At 52.1% G+C, this 18,441-nt stretch overlaps 6 protein-coding genes across 6 annotated transcripts; 5 read left to right on the forward strand and 1 right to left on the reverse strand.

Moving 5' to 3' along the window:
• Positions 1–3,433: 3,433 nt before the first annotated feature.
• CC84DRAFT_1204231 (uncharacterized protein) lies at positions 3,434–4,582 on the forward strand (the record flags this gene model as incomplete). The annotated part of the gene is made up of 4 exons (XM_018181890.1): positions 3,434–3,439; positions 3,491–3,591; positions 3,742–3,995; positions 4,186–4,582. 4 exons carry the CDS (start codon positions 3,434–3,436, stop codon positions 4,446–4,448), a joined length of 624 nt encoding a protein of 207 aa, XP_018039410.1. The 3' UTR covers positions 4,449–4,582.
• Positions 4,583–5,474: 892 nt separating this feature from the next.
• Positions 5,475–8,478, reverse strand: CC84DRAFT_1086576 (uncharacterized protein; the record flags this gene model as incomplete). Its single annotated transcript, XM_018174167.1, has 8 exons — positions 5,475–5,823; positions 5,870–6,342; positions 6,390–6,943; positions 6,990–7,271; positions 7,320–7,652; positions 7,699–8,256; positions 8,319–8,363; positions 8,424–8,478. 8 exons carry the CDS (start codon positions 8,476–8,478, stop codon positions 5,475–5,477), a joined length of 2,649 nt encoding a protein of 882 aa, XP_018039411.1.
• Positions 8,479–8,839: 361 nt separating this feature from the next.
• CC84DRAFT_1174421 (uncharacterized protein) lies at positions 8,840–9,310 on the forward strand (the record flags this gene model as incomplete). The annotated part of the gene is made up of 1 exon (XM_018180094.1): positions 8,840–9,310. One exon carries the CDS (start codon positions 8,840–8,842, stop codon positions 9,308–9,310), a length of 471 nt encoding a protein of 156 aa, XP_018039412.1.
• A 2,133-nt stretch (positions 9,311–11,443) lies between these two features.
• Positions 11,444–12,099, forward strand: CC84DRAFT_1215494 (uncharacterized protein; the record flags this gene model as incomplete). The annotated part of the gene is made up of 2 exons (XM_018182722.1): positions 11,444–11,666; positions 11,732–12,099. 2 exons carry the CDS (start codon positions 11,444–11,446, stop codon positions 12,097–12,099), a joined length of 591 nt encoding a protein of 196 aa, XP_018039413.1.
• Positions 11,922–12,930, forward strand: CC84DRAFT_601341 (uncharacterized protein). The gene has a single exon (XM_018186843.1). It carries the CDS (start codon positions 12,125–12,127, stop codon positions 12,680–12,682), a length of 558 nt encoding a protein of 185 aa, XP_018039414.1. The 5' UTR covers positions 11,922–12,124; the 3' UTR covers positions 12,683–12,930.
• Positions 12,931–17,490: 4,560 nt separating this feature from the next.
• CC84DRAFT_1240849 (uncharacterized protein) lies at positions 17,491–17,996 on the forward strand (the record flags this gene model as incomplete). The annotated part of the gene is made up of 2 exons (XM_018184034.1): positions 17,491–17,810; positions 17,876–17,996. Exons 1-2 carry the CDS (start codon positions 17,524–17,526, stop codon positions 17,994–17,996), a joined length of 408 nt encoding a protein of 135 aa, XP_018039415.1. The 5' UTR covers positions 17,491–17,523.
• Positions 17,997–18,441: the final 445 nt, after the last annotated feature.

The following is an 18,441-nucleotide window of genomic DNA, read 5'->3' on the forward strand; positions in this document are numbered from 1 at the left end:
ATCACGTAAGCCACCCAGCCTCCCGCCACTGGCTTAGTGTAGCTGCTGTAGGAACATGGTTTCTCTCACTCGTTCCCCCATCGTAAAGTCGTACAAGAGACATCGAGCTCCTCGAGGATCACTTTCGGCTACCTGCGTCTTGTGGCGTTTGTGCTTGCGCGTGTAGGACTACGAATAAAATAGCCGAGAAGAGCGATTAGCCGGCAGAAGATAAGTGGAGACGAAGATGACACTGCGTGTGTGAGTGTGGTGGGAGGTTCTTTGCTTGTTCTACTTCGTAAGTTCGTAGCTTAGATAGGGAAGGCAGGATGATGCTACTGCTGCTATTCCTAACCTCGCCTGCTATTGCTGTGTAAGCGACGGATAATCTTTAGTCCCTTGGAACGGCCCGTATCGTGGTCTTGACTAAGTTGATTTGAGGGCAATTACAATGCCCATAATAATTGGTGTCAGACCAAGGATTGATATTAGCGTGCGAACGATCATATCCTTCGGGTTCTAAGGCTTTGCTTCCTGCATTCTGTGCGGGTTTTGAGGGCGTATCCCCTTCGGGTCTGTTGCATTTGGGATCAGGAAACGCTTTTTCGATATAGTGTGGTCTATCTAGGTGGTGTGTGAGCATAGTTCTCATTGCCTGCGGTAGGCACTTCATCGCTCTAATATCCCGTAACACTGTGAGGATGGATTTACACGATCCAACGAGATAACGCAGGCCATTCGCCTATGCAAATTTCTAATACAAACGTGGATACGCCGCGTGCATAGCGACTCAACACCAAGTCAACATCAATGAGTTTAAATGCCGTCCTGGAATGTTTCAATGCTCAAAGCATCCAGTCCCACTATTCCCGACTCCGGCGGCAATTCAACCTTGTTGACGAATGGACTTAGGGAGCGGGGCGGGATGTCGCCTGACAAATGCAACTCACGCGGCTTGGGGAATTTCATAGGTGTGACTAAGATTACCGCGTTACGGTACAATTCAGTGGTATGCAAGTCGCACCGCAGATGCAGGGCCTCTGCATTCATCATCGCGCATGTTATCGATTGTCGAGGGAGGAAACTGATGGAGGAGGGGCACAGCCCGTTTGTGCTAAGCTTCAATATGGTAAATCGAACGTTGCTCTGAGCTATTGCGTGCAACGGAATATCATGACCAAGTTGAGGGCAATAGTATGAGTGTAGTCCAAATTCTTTGTATTACACCCAACTCAATTCCTTCAAGTCACGCAAGCAACCTGTTAGGAATCCAGGTGATCCCAGAAATGCCAGAAAGCTGCTGGGGTGAGATGTTGGGTGATGATGGGACGCCCCACCAACCCATATCGAATGTCCAGCCCCATGCCTCAGGGAACCACATCGGGTCTTTAACGCGGGAAAATGTTCTGCCCATCCACGACCCTGTCGTAGACAGAACACGTAACTGGGAGCGTTTTGACCCATGGAAAGAGATCTTCTGCAGGGTCGCCATACTCTTTTCAGAGCAGAAATTGAATACCGTACTTTCCAGTGTTCGAGCTGCAGCCTGTCTGGACATACCGCAAAAGCGTCGACTGACAAGCCGAATGTTGTACAGATCATGAAGAAGCTCATAATGCTATTTTTCATCGGCATCCGCCTCATCATAAGCGGTAGGGTCCGTGAGGCAGAGTTTTTGGGCCCCGTGGACGACGAGAAGGAGTATATGTCCGAGGAGCTCTGGTGCTAATCCTTTTGTGCGTGGCGCCATTGACGTTGTGTGCTCGGTCGTGTGGCTCGCGCTTCGAACTAATTGAAGTGGAGTAGCTATTTGAGAGATGGTGGGGTTCGGTGGCAAGGTTAAAGACTTACCGATACTTCTGTGAACATAACGTCACGTGACGCTGGATTTAGTGCAATTTCGTGGGCCTCTGCAGAAACTCAGTCTATTCTTGTGACGGTAAGTTGTACATGTAAGGATTAAACCTCCCTAGATGATAGACGTGCTGTTATACGTATCCCATACGTGGCGAAAGTTCATGTTGATAGGAAATAGTCGCATAGACCCTGATATTTCAATACGATACCCGGTTCATATGAATTGCCAGACACAACACCCTCTTGAAATATGAAATCGATAGCACATAGTAACGTTATAGGTAGAAAAAGCCTTATCATAGTAGACAAGTTTATGAAGCAGAGGTACACGGAGTGTGCCATGTATAGTTTTAGGTCAACTTAGGTCTGAGTAGGCGACTGTAATTCATGGATTGGAGCACATATTCGTGCCGTGCATCACCACTGCCTGGTCTTCGTCGCCTACACTACAGATTAACCGGAGCTTGTTGAACCACGGTATTACCTTCTCTTCAGTCCAGATCTCTACAAAGCCGCCATGTAATTCTTCGCGCGTATGTTGAATGTAACTGTTCCCAGAATCTGAGCAAAAGCTCTCTATGATAAATCATAAAATCTTCGGCAGATAACTCGAGCATTGACTAGTTCGTCACGTAGTTTGTCACGTTTTCCTATTAGCTAGCTCTAGGTCCTTCAGCTCTCGCTCCGTGTAAGCGTTCACGAGAAAGAGATCTTGCAAGCCGTAAACGACAAGGAGAATTATGTGTTCGAGGATTTTCTAGAGGAAGCCGATCTAGCGAGCCTGCGAACGCAGCCATCAGCCTTGTGCGTACGTACATCTCGGTGCTTCGGATCGAATTATACAGTGCTGTTGCGGGGGCTTTGGTCGCGAAGATTTCCCTAATAAGCACTGCTTGTCTACTAAGCACTGAGTAATCACAAAGGCATCTGATTAGATGGCTGGCTTCAGCACTCATGGAACCTTCCCCTGCGCTAGATGCATATAACGAACATCAACAAAGAGAAGTGGCAATCCCATTACTCACACCGTTCAGGGTTATCCAACCTTGGATTCCGGAAATCTGCCGCGTGGATAGGAACTCAATGCACAACAGCCCCTGCATACACGCTTCCAGGGCATGATCCCAGCCCTTATCACAAAACTTAATACGCACACTCGTATGGGAGCAAACACGCTCAGATCCCAAGCCAGAAGGTCAATCCTCCGTAATTCTCCGCTCACAGCTTGGCGCACCTCATGCATTCGAAATCAACTTAGCCCTCGTCTCGTACAATAACACATACCGCTGTAACAGTCTCTAACGTTTCTCCGGCATCGGCACTGCCTGACGCCGGACGTCGCCGGTCCCACCACCACGAGGTGCCCAGCTCGAACTAGCCACCACGTGTCCCACTCGCACTAACCTAGATGAAACTTGACATGACAACGACACTCTGCAAGCTGCGAGTCGCACATCTTCACGCACGTCAAATTTCAGGCACCCAGGCACAGGCGACGCAGGAGTGTTGCGATCTTGTGGCACAATCTCCCAGAATGCCCATGCGTACCAGATGCGCGGAAGCGTGCTGACGCAAGGCCGCCAGATCATTATCCGCAATGCCTGTACGGCCTCTTTCCATATTCACGATGCTGACGTAACGATTCTATTCGCAGACAGACAATCTGGACGTCGAGGTCCGACTCCGACCCAACAGCACGTCAACGATCCGCGCGCGAAGCACGCGACCTGAGCTAGGATTTGAACGGTCAAGCAAGTAAGTGACAATCGGACCTTCATAGGGCCCATGAGCCTCCGGTCCGCTACCCGCGATCCAACAGCCTGCCAGGCTGTCAAAGGATGTCGGTGCAATTACTCCGTGAAGGATTAAGCGCGCCCCGTGACAGGAAGCGCTCGAGTCGTGAAGGACGTCGGGAATGTCACGGGAGGCGCTTCATGGGATGGAATCGCTGATCCTAACGCTCGCTGCCTCCTCGCGACAGGCGATCGTGAGACGTGCTCTAGAACGCCGCTCGCGACCCGGTAGATGCCTGTCAAAACGCCACGAGCGTGCTCGGGCCGTCTTTGAGATTAGAGGGAAGTGCAAGCGAAGCGCGGCGAACCACTTCCGGGTGGGTGGATGGGTCGCACAAATGATGAGGCTCGGAGAGCCAATTGCGCGTGAGTAGGGAAGAAGCAAAGAAGAAGGCACGAACCAACCCCAAGACAAGCTTACGAGGCTACGCTTGGCCTGTCCCTGTAGCTCGTCACGCACAGTCCCTCCATGCGCCCCCCGCATCCTTGGCTTAGTGCATGCCTTGCGCCTCGACGCTAGATACCCGTCCCATACCTAGTAGATTCACATGTCAAGACTCAGCCTGGCGCTGCACCTCGGGACAAGAGTTCTGTCTGGATAGTGCCCCGATTGCCGAACAGCCCTGTGAGGTTGTGCCCCTTCCGTTACGGAACGTGCCATCGCAGCCATCCGCGGATGCTACTCGGAACTCGCAAATCAGACCTGGCTGTTTTGCGCAAGCGACCAACGATCTTCGCTGTCCGATGACGCATACTGTAACGTCGTCCGCATGGCCAATGATACCCATTTTGATCACTGTTCCAGGCACATCGTCATAATTAGGCCGAATTAACGCGCGAACGCTGAACCCTGGTCATTTGCAGTTTCCACGCCAATGGTAGCACGTTCCATCGGTGGGGCTCCAGCAGAAGTCGGGTGAACTTGGTGCCGTTGGTGATGTTTGTGGCTTGTAGGGGTGTGTAAATTGTGCACCAAGACGATTAGGTGTTCAGTGCACACACCCTCAAGTCCTTCCACGTATCGCGTAGCTCTGCAGATGATAATGCGTACCCGCTGCACTAAATTTGCCTAAAGTCTGAACGGCTATTGGGTGACGCATTCTGCGGATTTGCGGAGGCGGCCGCGTGCAGTTGCCCTTGTTCAGAATAGGCATGTTGATATCCGTACGAATGTCGACACCACGCGGACTCGTCTGGCCTGCGCCTAACTGTGAAGAAGAAAATAGAGCGTCCAGTATGCGCTGGCTAGGTTCGGACAACGCCCAACAATGTAATGCAAATACCTTCGAGAGGGCTAGTAATTGAACGTAGAAGGTACACGCAGAATGACGAACAAGGCCTAGCGGGATATTATTATTGGCGCTTCGCTGTACTCAAGGTCCCGATGACCTCTACAACACCAAAGCCGCCTGTAGAGTAGTAGTATACAACATGATTTGCCGACCAAACCAGTGGGCAATACCGGAACGCTTTTCCTTCGGCAAGAGTCCGCCCTGGGTATATACCAATAAAGTGAAATATTATCTAAGCGATTTATTCATGTAGCGTGATGAGGCGCCTGAAGGCGACGGCAGGAGTCCGCTGATCCGGACGGATGGCCTCGACCTGACCGGTCAGATCTTGTATAGCCCTGCACATGGTTGTGGCCTGAAGTTTCTTTGATCTCTGTAGGCACTCGGTCCGAGACTGGTCGAAGAGGAAAGACTTGGCTCGGCAATTTCGGGGAGAAACAGGATGCGTTGCCATGCTCATGTCTCTCGGTATTGGCCGGGCATGCGTGGAAGCATGGTATCAAAGCATGTTAGAACGGTGGATAGGCGGCTTGATCTCGTGGTCAAGCGGGGATCATCGCGCTCTCTTGTACATGGACTGATCGATCATCGGGGCTTGCCCATGATCCCATCGACGCTTCAAGCCGTCCTGGAACGAACTCGCCACTACCTCCTGCCACATCGTCGGTGTAACATAGGTAGCAGTAGGGGTAGCGAATGTTGTCGTGGCTGGTACTTGGGATTGGGCGCTCGAAAGACCGCTCGCTTGTGGAGATACGTGAGGTATCTGATAATTCGACGGAGTGCCATCCTGAGGAGATCGTAATTCGTAATTGTTGCCTGTTCCTGTGGGGGGCGGTCTTAGCGGTGGGGAGGATTGAGTCGCCGAGCTTGGAGGCGTACCAAAAGCGACATTCCATTGACTGAGCATGTTAGCTTGGGTTGGTGTGATTGGGTAGCAAGACCTACTCAAAGATACGTTGTGGGTTCCAAGGAACAGTCTCTTGCATTTGCATTCCCGTAGTCGATTGAGGGGCACGTTGTCCAGAAGCCATCATGACCAGGGACTGAGCTACGGGAGAGTCAGCCGTGGTGTCGTGATCGGACGCCGAGATCGGTGGAGAGATGGGGTGTGCATGGTAGTTAACCTGACCTGGTTGATCCAGTGGTGACTGCTGGCTTGGAAGACGGGATCGGAAAGAGCCCGGATTGCTTGGTGGGCTCGATTGCGAATGCACTTGAGGGCTTCCAAATGGAAAGGTCGGCTTGAGCTCAAAAGGCTTTGTCACATCGGCGGAAAATGCCTGGCGAAGATTGTTCACTTGCTGCTGCATTTCAGGCATAGGCCAAGCCGGAGTGCACTCTTCCAATATACGCATATGGCGGACGAAAAATTCGCGTGCATCGTTGTTCAGATCTGGGTCGGGACAGGTGATAGCGACCTGCAACAATTAGGCCCAAAACCAAGACATAAGCAGATGGTACTCACTAGGTGTAACATTGTACAAGTAAGGATAGCGTAAACCGTGAAGCTGATGCCTCTGATCATGCACAACAGTCCGGGCAGACCGTAAGTTTTCAAGACGGCTTCTTGAAGTTTGCACAGGTTTTTCGCTGCTGAGTAGCAAGCCAGCATATGTTGCTTCCAAAGCCCATCGTACGGATCTGAGATGGCGTGTAGCTGCGGTCGCAAGTGCATTATGATGCCCAGATAGTGATAGGAATGCATGTTGGCGATGAAATGAGAAGGAATCCAGGGAGCAGAGCCATCATGTGGATAAGAGATCTGCATGTCATCGGGTAGTTCTCTCAACCATACAGGAAAATCTGCGTTATGGCCCACGAAAACGGGATCAAGAGCCCAATCCGGTGTCTTTTTCCTCAATTTTCCATGCATTACGGTCGTGAAATGCACATTCTTCAATGCTCGGACGTACTGTGTGAATTGACGAGAGACCTGTAGCTCGTAGGGATCCAAGCCGGGTATGGGACGTGGCATGTCAAAATCAATTGAGTCCAGCTCGACCTGGAAGTTGGTCCGTCCTGGTGCGCGTTAGTATTGGTTTGGAACGAAGGGGAACGTACTAACCTTGAGGGCCACCAACCATCACTTCCAATATGAACAGCATGTGCCATACGTGCGTCTTCGTAACGCAGTCGTGGATGTTGGATCCGCATGACTTCCCAAGCTGGTGATTCTCGTAATGTTCATCAAGTTCCAGACCCTTGCCCATAGCAACAAGATTGACCACCGTCATCCATGAGCGCCAGAAGTAGCCTCTTTTGGGAGAAGCTTCACGAGCCTTCAAGAGGAGAAGCATAGCTTGCATCGTGCTCAGCCTTGGGACGTCTTTGAAGCTTTCTTCATGTTCTACCGAGTATTAGTGTAGTTTCCTCGTGCTGGAATGGGTGTACTGACTTGCTGCAAGCGCCAACCATCTGTGACCTTCGGTGTCATCTCCTAGCATTAGCGATGCACAGGCAAAGATCGCTTCCAACATAAGAGGTGACAATGACTCGCGTGCTCCCTGCCACTGTTGATAAAACGAAGTCTTGTTGACCACAGGAAAGTACGGGTGAACGTTGTCGAAGTAATAATCAAAGTAATGCAATGCTTGTTCTTCGGAAGGCATCATTTCTGGTGGTATCCGCACTGTGTTGTCCAAGGTTGTCAGTGGTGGCAGTTGGACCTCAAAATCTTCTAATGCAGGTGTCTCGGCGAGGGTTTTTCTTTGACTGGTGATCCAGGGGGCTGCTTCTGTCAGCACTCGAAATCGCAGAGGGCAGAACTAGCTCACCGACTGCCGTGTGGTCGATCTTCAACTCGCCTAGAGCGTCCGCTAAATTGGAGCTGGGATCTTGCTTCCATTGCCCTTCGGATTCGGGAGGGGTCATGGTCATTGTTGGAGCAGGCGGTGGTGTGTCCGAGTACATTTGCGGAGGATAATTCATATTCTGCTGTACAACCTGTTGCTGCGGTAGAGACGCATACTGTATATGATCGTGAGGCTGCTGTTCGCCATATGGCGCATTTTGATACATGCGCATTCCGTCTTGATAGGGTGCAGTGACCGAGGTCGCCATGGTGCTCGTCATGTGCGATGACAGTCCTTGGGATCCCGGCATCACGGGTGGGCGCTGGAAGTTGTGCTGCGGGTTAGGCGCAGTAGCGTATTCTAGCGGCTTTTCTTCGAGTTCGTAGGTCTGGGTGTTTGCATTGTAGTCTTTGTCGTAGCTGACTGTTGGAGGTACGCAGTTTAGCTTCAAACGAATGCACGCAGCACAGGGCCATGCATTCGTCGTCGCGGCATCGCATTTGATCTTGCGCCTCCGACAGCCTTCACAGGCTCTCATGACTGTGTCTATTAGCGATGGTGGTCCTTAGCCCGCCGAGGGCCGCAAGTCTGTTGCGCCGCACCTTTAAGGCGCTTGTGCCTGTTATGCTCGTCGACAAAGACGTAATCTGCAGACCTTCTGTTAGCCATTGTCCGGAGGCATCGGAGAATCAGAGCATCAGACTCACTGCGCTGATTCTCGCGCGGTGCCAGAGTTGGCGGCGCAAATGTAAAGCTCTGCATCTGGGCTGTCTGAGGCAGTAACGGCCGTCCGCCGGTTTCTCCGGGCATGTTGGAGTTGTGAATGTGTACGGTCACTGCTGGTGAGCTTGATGTGGGCGGTGTCGAAACGGCAGCGGGGTCGCTCGTCGGTCGCGCCTGGCCGGGCTGGATCGCAACCAATCAAAAGCGCACTTCGAACGGCGCTCTGGCCGGTAGCACGTCAGGATCCGGTCCAGAAAGCTGGATGAAGACGGCGCGAGGGCGTGGAGGTTGGTAATGAGGTACGGTTCTTCTGCGGGCTAGAAATCTCCGCAACGCCGGGTGATGTTTAGGTTATACGGTACAGTAGATCAGGACGCATAGAGGCTAGTGGAGACGACGTATGGCATGCCGGGGGTTTCGAGACGCAGGCTCGCAGTGTGGCTCCCGCGCGCAGATGGTGGCGCGAGCAGGGCCTTCTTCTCTTGGGCCTGCTACCTTGCGGCGCGAAGGGGTCGAGGGGGTGAAGGTAGGCGGGCCGTGTGCCAAAATCCTGCCGCAAGGCCTGGGACGCACTCGTCGAATCCGGCAGCGTGCGCTTTCACACAGGCGCACCCAAGTCGGCAAGCGCACGCAGCGAGTTGCAGCGGGCGGCAGTCCCCGTTGTCTTGTGGGGGTGACGAGACAAGTTGGCAGGGGTGCGCTCGAGGGCTTGGTCGATAAAGCGCGCGCACGAGTACGACCTGGCAGCTTACAAACTTCCGCGATGGCGATTCGGCGCCTACCGGCCCTGGAATTCGGGGGCGACCTTAAGATGGCTGCCGCTGTGTTCCGCTGGTCCTCTGGTTGTACGAGCAGCGACTGCAGCGCATAGATTTAGCAGCGTTGTGTAATACCAGCCGTCAGTGCGCCGAACGTCAAAGAAAGCGAGTCGTCGATGGTGTCGTTTAAAGGCAAATCAGATGCCACCGCGCTCGCTAGCATCCTAGCCCTTCCACACACGCGACGTCAAGCAGAGGCTGTCTGCCACGGCTACTGTGGTCCATAGACGCCCCAACAGCCCCTGATCATGTACTGCCGCCGTCAGTCGACGTGCAAGTTCCCCTGCATTGACCGCGTGTGCCCCTGGAGCCATCCGTACTAGACTCTTCAGCAAGGCCCTTTGTCGTGCTGCTGACACCGTTGGCAATTGTCAGCCCAGCCACCGTGACGACTCTCTAATGCGAACCCCTGGTATATCCGATCTGAAGTCGCCTCATCAAACATGGTCGAAAAGGGGAGAAACAAATGTCTCCGTTAACCATCTCGTTTATCCTCTCTCAATAGTTCACCGACAGGCTCTTGTGCCGTGCATTTGACAATCAAGCACGTAGGTAGGGGCTGGCCTCACCTTCGTGTATCGCGGATTCGACTTTCTTACCGGCGTCGTCTCCGAGAGCGCGGATTCGATATCCGCCTCAATAAGAACAGAGTAGTTTCCACCTGTTTTCCACCAGGTTTGCCTTGAGACGATCCATACTTGCGCCAGTGGATCATGCACACTTGCCGCGTGAGATGCCTCGGCGCAAATCGGGGTAGTTGGACGCTAGGCTTTGGCTTCAGCGCATGGAACAGCGCCATCTTTCGCCGCCTACTTTTACGGTCAAATGCTGGACAAGCTGTGAGCGCAGAACGCCCGTCAAATTGCAGATTGACCCAACGCATGAAGGGCACACGAGATTCATTTGTTTAGGAAGCACAGCATTTGCATCTCCACGGCTCTGGGACTAGTTTGTGCGACCGTGCCACGAAACGATTCCAGGGGATGTCATGCTCAAAAGGAGAGCGTCATTATGCCAAGTCGGTAGGAATGGGATCGAGAGTCGGTAGATTGTTATCAATAGTTGCAGCGGCATGGACTGAGCAGCGTCGAGTACAACAAGTCCGAAGTCGATCCGGCTAAGGAGCCACACAAGACTTGGACACCAGCAGCAGCAGCAGTTTCAAATGTTGCAGTGTCGAGACTGTTCAGGAGGTAAAGTAGTTTCGCCATGTGGAGGGTGTGTATACATGCACCCGAAGTTTGGTCGGATGTTCTGCGGAAGGTAGGTCGCCCACACTCACAGTGCCGGGAGAGTGGATGTCTGGCCAACCACGTCACTGGCCACAGGCCCAATTCCCCGGTTCGATATGTTCCAGGTTGCAAGGGTACGTCGGTGACGCCGCTTGGTGCCTGACAGGGGGCTGTGGGAGAAGATCAGCATGGTGATCCCACGCTGAGACGTACCGTTGACGTTTTCTCTGCAAGTTCCACGACGGCGCCGTGGAAGCTCTCGCTCGTTTCTCGAAATATCGTAAAAGCATATTAGGTGGATCCAGCAGGCTGCCGCTAAGGTTAGGCCAAACCCTGAGGCGCTGCCTGCTCGGCTGGGCTGCCCGCGTCAACGCCGTTACAGGTGCCCACGCGCTGTAGCAGCTAGCAAAGAAGGGGTGGTGACGGCGCTCCAGGCCAGGTTCGTGGCTCGCGCTTTTGCAACGGCCTGTGAGATCCCGCGTCAGCCGCTACATCAAGCCGCACAGCAAACTTGCCTGATCAGATCATGGCCATTCTATCGTCGAGGCCGGTAGTCGCCGACCACCAGGCAGCACGGCCGAACGGTCGCTCGCCCAACAATGTCCCGCACGCACCTGGTCCTTGTCAGCCAACATTTGTCCGAGGCACCCCGCAAAAAGCGCTCCCGGTTGCGGCCTAGTGCAGTGAATGGCTGGCGCGATATGCTCGCAACACACCGGTATGTGGTAACGAAATATGTCGGCGGGTGCCGGCGGCCACTTTGAGTCCTTTGCTGCTCAGTAAGCGGGCGCTGCCCCCGGCTATCGTGGGCGATGTTGGTGTTGGTGGGGTCGATAGAGAGGGGCGCTTGGCGCACAGATTTGCGAGCGCAGGCACGCCACCATGGACAGATGCAACACCGCAAGGTTCCTTACCTGCAACTGTACCTGGCCGCTGTAGACGTGCTGCGACACCATGGACGACAAGCAGAATGCGAACCCCACCATCCTCAGCCTGTCGGATCTGCCCTCCCGCCGCCGGGGATCCAACGTCAAGCGGCGGGATGACGGCGGCACAGGGCTGTTTGATGGCCTGATACCCCAGTACAGCTACCTCAATGACCCGTTTGAGCACCCGTTGTCGTCCAGCGACTCTGACGATGACTCGGTCGAGGACATTGACGAGCAAGAGGTCTACGGTGCGTTTCAAGGCCCAACCAGAGTCATTGTTCAATGCGCACTCGCTGACCATGTCGCTATGCAGACCTGATCTCGTCCATCTCCGACCCTGAGCATCCACTTTCGCTTGGTTCCCTCGCTGTGGTGAACCTGCCTGATATTCACATCCAGCCCCCGAGCTCCCCCCACTCGTCTATCAGCACCGTGGTCGTGGAGATTACGCCCACCATCACGCACTGCTCTCTTGCGACAGTCATTGGGCTGGGCGTGCGCACACGCCTTGAGCAAGCGTTGCCACCGCGCTTCCGAGTCGACGTCCGTATCAAGAAAGGTACCCACAGCACCGACGAAGCCGTCAACAAGCAGCTGGGCGACAAGGAAAGGGTGGCGGCTGCGCTAGAGAACGGGACGTTGATGGGCGTGCTCCGAAAGATGCTCTCTACATGCGAGTAGTCGCGTACCATTGCCTATCCAGCATATGCGCCATGTCCGTGCCTTGCAGCGCGATAACAAGTTTGCATCAATCCCGCGCTCTTCTGGAAGGTACTTGCTCTCACCGTTCCATACGAGCCGCCGGATGTTCACCGCTGGGCAAGACATGCGTGGGACACGTGTTTGGTGCCTGGCTCGAAACTCCACCCTTCCTTTTATTGATCGCCATCGATCCGCTTTCCTCGGGGCCATTTCTCCGCACAAGCGTGCTCGAAACAGGAAGCTTTGGTCATTTCAATACTTTCACCTTCTCCACGCCAGCTTAGCACGCCTCTTCGATCCTGTCAACACTCATCACATGGAGACAGTTCGTATGCGCCCACCTCGGCATCTGTGGTTCGACCTACAACAAAAGCTCCAGCGGTTATGGCTAAATCCCCGGTCCGTTGCACCTGCATTCGCATATCCCTGCGTCGATCCTTACACCCTGAACAGCCTACTGCATACAACACCTAATATACGACCAGCACTCAATATTGACAAGACGCAGCTGGCAATCGCTTCGAGCGGCAGGCATTCGTCTCGAGGCCAGTCGTTGAAATAAAGTTTGGCATTCAGCCGACAAGGACTGGGCTGAAGGATCACACGTGATGGAGAATGTTTTCCAGGTCCCAGCTGGCTGTTGCTTCGCTTTTAGTAGACTATTGTCAATAGCCGAGTATCCCGACCCTAAACTACATACTACGAGCCAGTTCCCGACGGTTACGATGGCCTTCGTAGAAACTGATTCATCGCTCAGTAGTCTACAAGCATCTCCACCTGCGAGAATGATCTCGAAGCGTTCCGAATACAGCAGGTTGATGAATTAGGCAGCTCTATCTTCCCTTCATCAAAACTACGTCATACGGTGTGGTCATTCTACTCTTCGATCTTAGCTAATCTGGCGTTGTGATGACTCTTATTCTCCTCACCTACCTAAAAGGGAAGGAACACCCAACGCACGTTGGCGCTGCAAGGTTATCTTCTGCAGGTGTTTTTCGCATGCTCAAGACCTTCTGCATATGTTCCATGTAGACTCTAGAACTAGCTCCGTCTACTACTCAATTCTCCTTCCTTATTCGTATGAATTCACTACGCAGCAAGTCGTCTCTCCCACGCACGCTATATGCAAAGCCGATGTCAGCTTGGCACTGATGGCGTAGTCTTCGCGGGTTTCGGATAGATGCAGATTTTCTTTTGGGTGCATGCTGTGTTGTAGTCCGATACATGGCCACTGCTGACGAGTCTCGTGCTGGGGAAAGCAAGTTCAAAGCTCTTTCCCTTTTTGCGTACGAAGACGTCGCGCTAGCAGCCTCTAGCATGGAGCATCTTCTACCGTCGCAGAAGATGTTGTGACAGATGCTCGGTCTCTTTCTCTGGATTCTTCTTTCCAAGACAGCTCCTAGGCTTGCTATACAGCCGCCTCGCGACAGGACCATGCGCTTCAGTAATTGGCTCCGCAAACTCGCTGACCGACACGACTGGATGTGACGACATTCACGTCGAAGGTCGTCTGTTCTTTAACTTGATCTACATGATGCGAATCCTGAGCATAATAGCAACTCGGGGCTGAATATATCCAGGACTCACCATGGGAAGACTGGTTGCGGTGTTCACCTGCGGCAACATCCGTATTTCTGGTCGAACTGATGCAAAGCAAGCAGTGAGTCATCAATTATGCAATCTTCCGACTGCGCACGCACAAAGCCTTGACGATGAACAGTCAGATAACTTTGTCGTCGGTCGTCGGTCGTCGTGCCTGCAAGTTGAACAGACTTCAATCTACTCTCCATCGGACATCTCGACGGATCTCGAGAATTCTCCGAGAAAGTCTCGCTTACACCGTTGCTCGCTGTAACCTGGTGCCCGGTATGTGTACTTTGCGTCCAGCCGTAGTCTTTGCCTTTATTTAGATACATCCGAAGCGACACGGCTCGTGCCGGTAACGCATAATGCAGCGAAACAGCAAGGGCATTCCTGGCGTCCTTGGCTATGGTAGAAAGAGGATTGAGATCCGGTATAGAGTGTCGTATATTGCAGACCGCCGAATTATGCATATTTCTCGTCGGGTTTTCGTGTGGTGGCCCAAGCATGTAGAATGCTTGGGTATCTATACTTGAGCAATGGATGTGCTCCGCAGATCAATGTGGTATGCTAAAAATCTTCCGCTCTCGTATTCTCAATGTGTCCATGATATGTATGGGATTATTCCAATGCTTTATCTAAGGCGATGTCATGTGGCTCGCAAGGGCATTGACTACGTCTCATACGCCTATGGAAGCCAAATTCTGGCTTCGGGTACTATTTTATCACTTGATGATGTGCATACAAATAAATACATTGTGTACCTAGTCGAAATCCAGGTCAAGATCTCACTGAACAATGCATGAAGCGCACCAAAGCCTGACTATACCCGGAAGCACAAATGTTCTTAATTCGCTCCATGGGCACCCAATCCTAAGCGCGAGTCGAGACTTCATGTACCACCACCCTTCGCCGCAGGCTCGTGTGCCGGCGCTAAGTGGCAGGCACGGTCAGTTTGAACTTATTTAACGGTGAAAGTTGTGTCCCGCACACCCATACTCTTTAGATTACCTCCGCTACCGCTTCTCACATCGATCATTGTTTCATATCGCACAATTTCCGGAATAGCAACGACTCTACAACATCATGTTCAACAAAGAGACCACACTTTAGGCAGCTAATATATTTGCTCTGGTCGCTCTACTTTACTCCTATCAGAGGCCATCGACATAAACGCTCACGGGTCCACTGCCCGCCCACGTGTTTCGACGCCTGACACATCCACGGAGCGTGATCGTTTGGTGGTTTATATCCAGCGGTGTGATCTTCTCGTCATCATAATGATGGTCCACGCCTTCTGTGAATGCATTAGAGCATTCATCCAAGGTGCAAATGATTTCAACATCTACATACCTATGTTATCCTTCGGCATCGCCATGCTCTTCACCTACATCAGTTACATGGGCATGGTGCAAGCAGATTAGGAGTACACTACCTGGGCGGACTGGGAGATGACAAACGTCACTCCGAGGCGAAGTGTTACGAGCGAGGAGGCTGAAGCGGTATTTGAAGGCGAGGTGCAGGATGTCCGAAGTGTGTAGTAAAAGGGTTTGCATCTTCTGGTATGAGAGAAAATCGTACATGTTCTTCGACAAGCACCTTTGATGTGCGGTCTTGTGTGACGTGAAACGCCATTGGGCAGCTCCTCTGCGGAGCTCCCTTGTATGCTCGGGGAGCTTCCTGTACGTATATGGCTAGTTCTGCGCTTAGACCTGGCAATATCTCTATATATATGGAGCGTGGGAGCTCTCTCCCACACTCCAGTGATAATACTATAGATCACCCTGAACTGCTTGCCAAGCTCCCTCCAACATCTTGTTCATCAGATCCATTGGTATGGAACGCCGAGCTTGTGTCCCAGTGTGTTCACGGGAAAATACGAAGCGGTAAACATGAATGCTGAAGGAGGAAGCAAAACAACTTCGCGAGGCTCGACGGGGGAAACAAATGTAGTCTCGGGATCGATATCGACACGGAGAGGTTTTGGCCCAACACTTTCTTGTGGCATTTCATCCTCACATAACGACTCTACTGTGACGGAACTGGAGCTGTTTGAGATTGATTGGGTGTACGCCAGCTGCTGAGGGGTACCAGCCTCTCGGGCCGATAAGCTTGAGCATAAGAACCATCTCATGTATCAGCTCTCATAGGAACAATACAGTCCTTCATAGCTTCCTGCTACTGATACATCTACTCTAAAAATATGAGCTTTTCGCGCAGACTGGGTCAATTGGCATGCATTAGACCTCCGAATCGGTTGTTGATGACATTGCTAGGCAGGGAAGAGCAACTTATGTGACTAGCTGCATACTGTGTACCAAAACCGCCGGTCATGCTTCGTGGACTATTTGCTAGTCATCACGCTATACAAATATCCTTAACTGATAATTTCCACCCATTCCTACACAGGAACTACACGCTCATTTACAGGTATTGATACAGGAAAAAGAAAGTTCGGATCGCTTTGAAAGACCGTGGCATTTCATTTAATCCATCATAACGACCAAGATTCAGATAACTTACAAAAGATTCACGAAGCGATGGTTATAAGTATTGCGGAACTTGATGTATTATATGGAGCTGTGCGTATATTATCCCAGAGTGAAGCAGCGTTGATAGACCAGCTTACACTCAGGTACTGGTCTATGGTCCGCTTCTGGGCAGAAAGCTATCACGACCTTGAGGATGTCTGGAAGCATGCTGACTCCATCAATAAGCTCGGAAAGCGAAGCTGGCCGGTTTGAGCCACGACTTGCGGCCTCATCTGGAAGCAACACTGGGCATTGCAGTTGCCACTAGTTGTCTACTCAATGGAACTCTGACCAGATTCCAAAGTGTACATCAGCCCAAGCCCTGGATGCATTAGCAAGACATTGAGGTTGAGGCTTTCAAGAAATCTTGTCTCCTGACGAGAGCAAAGGCGATCCTCCAGGTAAATCATTAGAGCGAACGCTGAGATATCACAGTGTTGTACTGAGTGCAACTCTGCTAATCGAGCTGACAATTGCGGCAGAATTTGTTTGCGATCAAGATCTCCCGGAAATCAGTGCCTCTTGGGGAGCACGAGGAGGTTTCGATATACACACTGTCCATTAGTCATTACATTATGCGGAGTTCCTCACTTATTCCATGCTTGTCACAGATACTTTGCCGCGGGTGATAGAGATCTGCCCCTCGCGCTCCGAAACTGAGCGAGCAACCGTCCTGCTGCGGTTTGTCGAGCAAATCCTTCAGCATGTCAATCCCAGTGGAAGGAATAATCATGACACATAGGCCACAACTGTGATCATCGAGCTCGCAAAGTATGACAGAATCAAGAAGGAGACAGGGCAGCTTTGACGTACTCGGGTCTGGTTGACCTTGGATTTGATGAATCTCGATCGACAGAAGTGAACAGATGAACAGATATGATAGTCACTGGAACTCACCTATGACGTACTCAGTATTCGTGGGGAAAGAAACACGATGTTGGGCATGTATTTTGGGGTGGTATGACGTAACGTCTTCGTACGTACCCTGTGTATCATGCGCCCCTACCGGCGTGCGAGCAGGACGCAGTGTTCGCCTTCCATCATCAGCACCGACGATACTTCGAATGCTTGTGAAGGATTCCCGGACTTCGTATTGGGGTCTGCGTTTGGAGAAATACGACTTGGCTGACAATCTGCTTGACTCGGTGAGGAGGGGAGGGCCAGAGGAGACGTAGAGGGTATAAGAAGGGTTAAGAACACGAAGCACCTCAAGAAACATCATAGAGGTGATTATCATTAGGTTGTCACAATCGTCTTCACCATTACTCTCCTGAGACATTTGCGAGCCAACATGCAATTTTCCAAGACCCTTGTAGCAGCCGTGCTGGCCCTCACGCCACTCGCGGCGAGCTACTGCGTCGAAGTGTACGGCGAAGCACACAGTGGACTGGGTTCGACGGAGTGGATGAACGTGAAGGTGAATGATGCGCTGATTTGCAGCACGGAGATATTTGAGGGAGGAGGGCACCATCTGGTTGACTGCGGCGACGGCGGGTCTGCAGGCGGAACGCTTGAGTTCGAAGTGACAGCCCTTGCGGGGCCATGGGATGCGACGTATTGCGATGAGAAAGGGCGATGGTGAGTGCAGTTCTCTTATCGTGTATTTTGACTTGTCAACCGGTGATACTGATGTGTTATCATAGCACTACCGTGACGTTCGAAGGCCCTGGTTGGAACTGCAATTATATCAATTGCTGTGGAGGCAACATTCCATGCCAGTGTGCGGATTGCGGTGGCTTTGGGAAGACGTGTGTTGATGACTAGAGGATCGACTCCGGTTCTCTATTGAGAAAAGGATGACTGTTGACTGGGGTGACTAGTTGGTAGGATATATTGAAGATGTAGGGTAGATTAGGAATAAAACGCCCAGGGTTGAATACAGCGGAAGACTTATTATTTTCCAGTCGTTGGTGGGTTTGAACGATTCGATGGTCATTTCAGTATATTCCACAAGAAAACTTGATTACCAGGAATGCAGAGGAGTGACAAAGAGGAAATGCACCATCGTATCGACAACACAGAGGCCCGGAAAAATATGGGAGTAAGTGGCTTGAGCATGTTCGCGAGATAGGCGGTGGGCGCGAGAACATCGCGGAATATTGCGGTCTAGCCCTTATGGCCACCCTACCAGTTGCCTGCGGAGCAGGAACTTACATTACAGCTCGCCAACTGATGCGGCTCTGGGAGCGCTCTCACATCGGGATCATCT

This window comes from Paraphaeosphaeria sporulosa (genome assembly GCF_001642045.1).
Source record: "Paraphaeosphaeria sporulosa strain AP3s5-JAC2a unplaced genomic scaffold CC84scaffold_3, whole genome shotgun sequence".
Taxonomy (NCBI): Eukaryota; Fungi; Ascomycota; class Dothideomycetes; order Pleosporales; family Didymosphaeriaceae; genus Paraphaeosphaeria; species Paraphaeosphaeria sporulosa.

Excerpts from the sequence above, each read along its gene's own strand:
- CC84DRAFT_601341 (XM_018186843.1), top strand. The coding sequence starts at position 12,125 with ATGCGCCATGTCCGTGCCTTGCAGCGCGATAACAAGTTTGCATCAATC.